Source organism: Alexandromys fortis, unplaced genomic scaffold, assembly GCF_014885135.2.
Source record: "Alexandromys fortis isolate MF-2015 unplaced genomic scaffold, M_Fortis_MF-2015_v1.1 scaffold_26, whole genome shotgun sequence".
NCBI classification, from domain to species: Eukaryota; Metazoa; Chordata; class Mammalia; order Rodentia; family Cricetidae; genus Alexandromys; species Alexandromys fortis.
Genome location: NW_026067894.1, coordinates 3,685,454 through 3,690,475, shown reverse-complemented (window position 1 = coordinate 3,690,475; position 5,022 = coordinate 3,685,454). Strand labels below are relative to the sequence as shown.

The 5,022-nt window shown below is 41.1% G+C and overlaps 1 protein-coding gene across 1 annotated transcript in view; it reads left to right on the top strand.

Moving 5' to 3' along the window:
- Nucleotides 1–5,022, top strand: part of Hp1bp3 (heterochromatin protein 1 binding protein 3) — a 31,019-nt gene extending 25,997 nt beyond the window's left edge. Inside the window, exons 10-12 of the mRNA XM_050152509.1 lie at nucleotides 1,374–1,496; nucleotides 2,564–2,686; nucleotides 3,301–5,022. Of these exons, the coding sequence (XP_050008466.1) occupies nucleotides 1,374–1,496; nucleotides 2,564–2,686; nucleotides 3,301–3,595 (541 nt within the window). The 3' untranslated portion in view covers nucleotides 3,596–5,022. The remainder of the gene's footprint in view (nucleotides 1–1,373; nucleotides 1,497–2,563; nucleotides 2,687–3,300) is intronic.

Below are 5,022 nucleotides of genomic sequence, written 5' to 3'. Positions count from 1 at the left end.
TTTCTTTCTTCCCGGGCATGGTGACACACGCCCTTAATCCTAGCACCCAGGAGGCAGAGGCAGGCAGATCTCTGAGTTCGAGGCCAGCCTGGTTCACCGAGTAAGTTTTAGGGCAACCAGAGTGGTTATACTAAGAAACCCTGTCTCAAAAAAAACAAAAATGAAAATAATAGTTTTCTTTTTTATAATGTAGAGTCTCCTTAAGTAGCCCAGGTGGGCCAGGTGGTGTTGGCACTGATCCCAGAATTTGGGAGGCAGGCAGACCTCTGAGTTAAATGCCAGCCTACAGAACAAGAGCTATGGAGCAAGTTCCAGGGCATCAGGGTTATGCAGAGAAGCCATGTCTTGGGGTAGGGGAGAAGTAAAATAGCCCAGGCTGGCTTTGAACACAAAAATCCTTCTGCCCTAGCCTCCCAAGTAGCTGGGCAGACACCACCACACCCATCAGGAAGCCAATTTAGTAACCTTTTCAGTTTCACTCACACCAAGGCTTGTATTAATTGAATTTTCCTACTGTTCTCGATGTGGTTTTGCATGAGAATTCTTTTTTTTTTTTTTTTGGTTTTTCAAGACAGGGTTTCTCTGTGGTTTTGGAGCCTGTCCTGGAACTAGCTCTGTAGACCAGGCTGGTCTCGAACTCACAGAGATCCACCTGCCTCTGCCTCCCAAGTGCTGGGATTAAAGGCGTGCGCCACCACCTCCCTGCCTTTGCATGAGAATTCTAAGTCCTCAGGAGTCTTACCTCTTTATTTTTGAGAAATTTGTTCTGCTTATGTTTTTGCTTGTGCATGATGTCTCTGTATATAGTTAGTATGTTCATGTACACGTGGCACACATGCCACTGAGCTCCATGAATCTGCCTGTCTCCACTTGTAGTTCTAGGGTTACAGATGCGCACTGCCATGTCTGCTATGAACTTCAACTCAGGCACTTTACCAGTGGGGTCATCTGCCCAGCCCCTGCCCATCTTTATATATAACTCTGAGGTGATATCAGTTTATTTAGAGGTTACACATTAGATGCTTAGATGAGTAGAAATGACATTTTTAGCTTCAGGACTGTTGTTCCCAGTTATGTACTACCCGAGAACAGGACTCTGGACTTCTGGACTGCAGACACTGATCCATTCTAATGGAATCAATAGCCTTCTCTGTGAAAAAGGTTTTGACTCCATGGATTCTAATGTCTCTTTGTACTTTTTCAATATAACTTGCCAAATTTATGGGCACAAAAATAATTGTTTTAAGAACTAATTACTACATTTAGGCAGAAAGGACTTAGATAGTATGTGTGATCAATGTTAACTTGGTTTGCATTTAATTGTGGTCGATTTCACCAAATCTGAATATCTAAACTTTTCTTTATTTTTGAATTTTTTGTAAAGTGCATTTGCTGAAAAAAACTCTGCAGAAATGTGAGAAGAATGGGTGGATGGAGCAGATCTCCGGGAAGGGGTTCAGTGGGACTTTCCAGCTGTGCTTCCCGTATTACCCCAGGTGAGCTCCCAAAGTGAAGCTCTGGCCACTGTAGGCTTGAATCTGCTTCTGAGTTACAGCCTTGGGTTAAAGAGCTTGCCTCATTACTGTTACTCTGAACTGGAACTCTCTGAAAATAACAACCACAAAAGATTCTTAGTAGGACAGGCATCTCTGCCGTCCTAGGAGAGCTGTGGGTTTGCCGGCTCTTGGGAAGTCAACTTGATGCCATTCTAATCTTTTTAAATGGTAGTAGGGGTCAGATTACCAGAGGATTAAATATTTTAGTTGTCTAGAAAACCAGATGGGGAATCCACCTTTGCCTGTTTCCATAAATCATAACTCTGCCTTCTTCAAACTTTTATTTGAAAAACTTGTCTCCTATTCACGATGTATTTGTCAAAACAGTAACAGGCATGAAGCTCTTAACAGCCATGCATTGTTCTGTGTATTGGTACTGGAGCCCTCTGCCTTTCCATTTCTAGGAAGACCATAGCCTGAGCTGTGGGCTCTTTTTCGGCAGCTCTGCATTGAGACTTGCTTATATAATTCTTAAAAACAAAGACATTACTTTAGTGAATGTACACTTGGATTTTTAGACATTAAATAGTAGATTGAATAGTTAGGTCATATACATGTTTTAATTTATGGACACACTATTAAGAAAAGTTAAAGAGAAGTGTAGAGAACAAGATTCTTGCCCAATTTCTCGAAAACTTTGAAGAGCTTTAGCTTTTGAGTTACTTGCTGGCATTGTGAAGGCAAAACATGGTGACTGTTGTGCAGACCCCTCGCTTCTGTGTGTTTGGGGGCAGATCCACAGGGCAGAAGGTTCGTGACTGCTTACTACAGGATGAACCTTTGTACTGCATGATGGGAGGAAAGGGATGAAATATGATGGAGAACTTTCCTACATTTATGTTGACTTTGTGCATGTGTTCAAAGTAGGTTAAATTCTAAACAGATATGTGTAACCTAATGACGTTTTTGAGGGAGTATGTCTAGAGTGGGCATGTCTGGTGACAGGCTCTAGGGTCACATTATTTTCCTTGTCCTACATGAGACTTTAACTTTTTCCCCCTCCTTAGCCCAGGAGTTCTATTTCCAAAGAAAGAGCCAGATGGTTCTAAGGATGAGGATGAAGATGAAGACGAGGATGAGGATGAATCATCAGAGGACTCTGAGGATGAAGAACCACCACCCAAGAGAAGGTGTGAGACAAGGAATCTGTTGAGGCAGAATAATCACTATCTCAAAGCTAAAGATGGATAAAATTCCAGCTGTCAGGGAGGCTAAGGCAGGAGAATTGAAAATTCATGGCCAGTGTGAGCAATTATTGAAACCCTCTCTCAAAAAATAAAGGATCAGGAACATAGCTCAGTGGTAGAGTGTTCGCACAGAGTATGTGTCTAGTAGCACTCAGAATCCAGTGGTACTAATAGGAGGGGCTGAGCATAGGAATGTGTATTAGCCACTGAGATCCTTCTCAGATTCTGAGTAATGTTTAAATGATCTTCTCCCTTGAAAATTCAAGGATTCCAAACTTCAGGCAGTGTGAATAAGTAGTTTCTTGTTTGTTCAAACATAATATACATGTCTGTAGTTTATTCAAAGAAAAATAACTCCATACTATCTTAAGAAGTCATCTGTAGACTTCCATGAATCAGTTAAATTTGTGTATACCTTGTATGGAGAAATCAAGTCAAATTTCTATTTTTAACATAGTGATTTCTGTATAAGCTATTTCTCTTAAAGCAAAAAGAACTTGTCTTGGCAAAGTGACTCTCCTGCATAGTGAATACCCTTTATTCTTTTGTTCTCACAGCTTACAGAAGAAAACCCCAGCCAAGTCCCAAGGGAAGGCTGCATCCATGAAGCAGAGAGGGTCCAAGCCTGTGCGTAAAGTCCCTGCTGCCCAGAGAGGGAAAGTGAGGCCGCTGCCCAAGAAAGCCCCCCCCAAGGCCAAGACCCCTGCCAAGAAAGCCAGGCCCTCACCCTCACTCATCAAGAAGCCGAGCGGGAGCTCCTCAAAAAAGCCCACAGCCAGTGCCAGAAAGGAGATGAAACTCCCTGATAAGGGCAGATCTACCATGAAAAGATCTTTCAAGGCAAAAAAGTAAATTTTATAGGAAAAAAATGGGTATCATGATAGAATTCAAAATCTTATTTTATAAGGTCAGTGTGCATTTGTTTTAGTCATGACGCTTTCAAATTTTATTTTTTTCTTCCCATATGAGCATTGTGGGAAGGAATATAAACAAACCAATGTAGACATTTGTTAGCTTTAGGTACTGTTTTCAGTGCCTGCCTTTTCATCATTTTCATTTCTGCAATAATCCTGGACTTTGCTGAACTACGTAATCTACCCTATTCCTTTTGCTCCTCTTAATCTCAACCTTTTCTTTTTTTCTTTTCTTTTTTTTTTTTTTTTCTTTTTTTTTATGGTCCGATTTGGGTTTTTTCCCCTTCAAGTTAATCTAAACAGTTGCAAAGACTTAGATTTGTAGTAAGCACCAACAGGTCAGGTGCTGGAAGTCACAAGGAGGCAGGCACACTTGAGAAAGGCATTGCCTCTGCCTGGAGACTTTGAGCTGTGGTGATTAACCCAGGCTATGAAGTCACTCCACTCACCATTCTCTCCAGCTTGAACTTTGGAGAAGCCCTCGTCTCTGTGATCCTCTAGATTCTAAAGATCTCCGCTCCTTTGGCCGCCCTGACCAATTGCCAAGCACGCTTTGCTGCCCAGAGCATTGTTCCCGTAACAGCAAGCACAAATTGTCTGCACCACTTGGTTTTTGACTGAAGAGGAAGTACAGGAATATGTGGAATCTGATTTCTGGTGTTGCTTATATTACCAAAAATGAGGAATATTCTTGATCAAATGTCTAGATATATTTTTAATATGTGGGGCATGAGTTGTCCCTGTTTGCGAGTTTCCATTACTAATGTAGAAATGTTAAGTGATAAAACATATAATTTGCTAAAATAACCAGATTTCAGATTCACCTGTGTGCCCCCCCCCCTTTCCATAGCACTTTTGATATCAGGCAAATGGTTTCCTTTTTGAGATATTTTAACAGAAGAGAGGAGAGGGGGAAAAGCAAATGAAGCTGTACTACCTAACCCTCTTTGTTTGTGTTTGTTTTAGGATATTGTGAGGTTGTGTAAAATAGCACTAGCTTTCTACTTGAGAAATAACAGTTTCTGCTTATCATTTATTCCTTCCCTGTAGCACTTGACATTTTAATTGTCTTAAACTTTTGATGTACATCCTCTGGCCCCTTACATACTGCCAGAGGAGAATGTGTTTGTTTGAGATTCATTCCACTTGCAGTGTCCCTGGGATCCCAGCAGCTTACATAGGGCTGGGAAATGGATTTGAGAAAATGGGCTTGAATTGGATGATAACCTGTGAGATCCCATCATGAGTCATTGGGATTTGTGTTGCATGTAAGGCAATCTTTCCTGTTGTAAATCTTCCTTTTTTATGTACATATATTTTGAGAAATATGAATAAACATGAAATTTTAAAAGCTGCTGAACTACA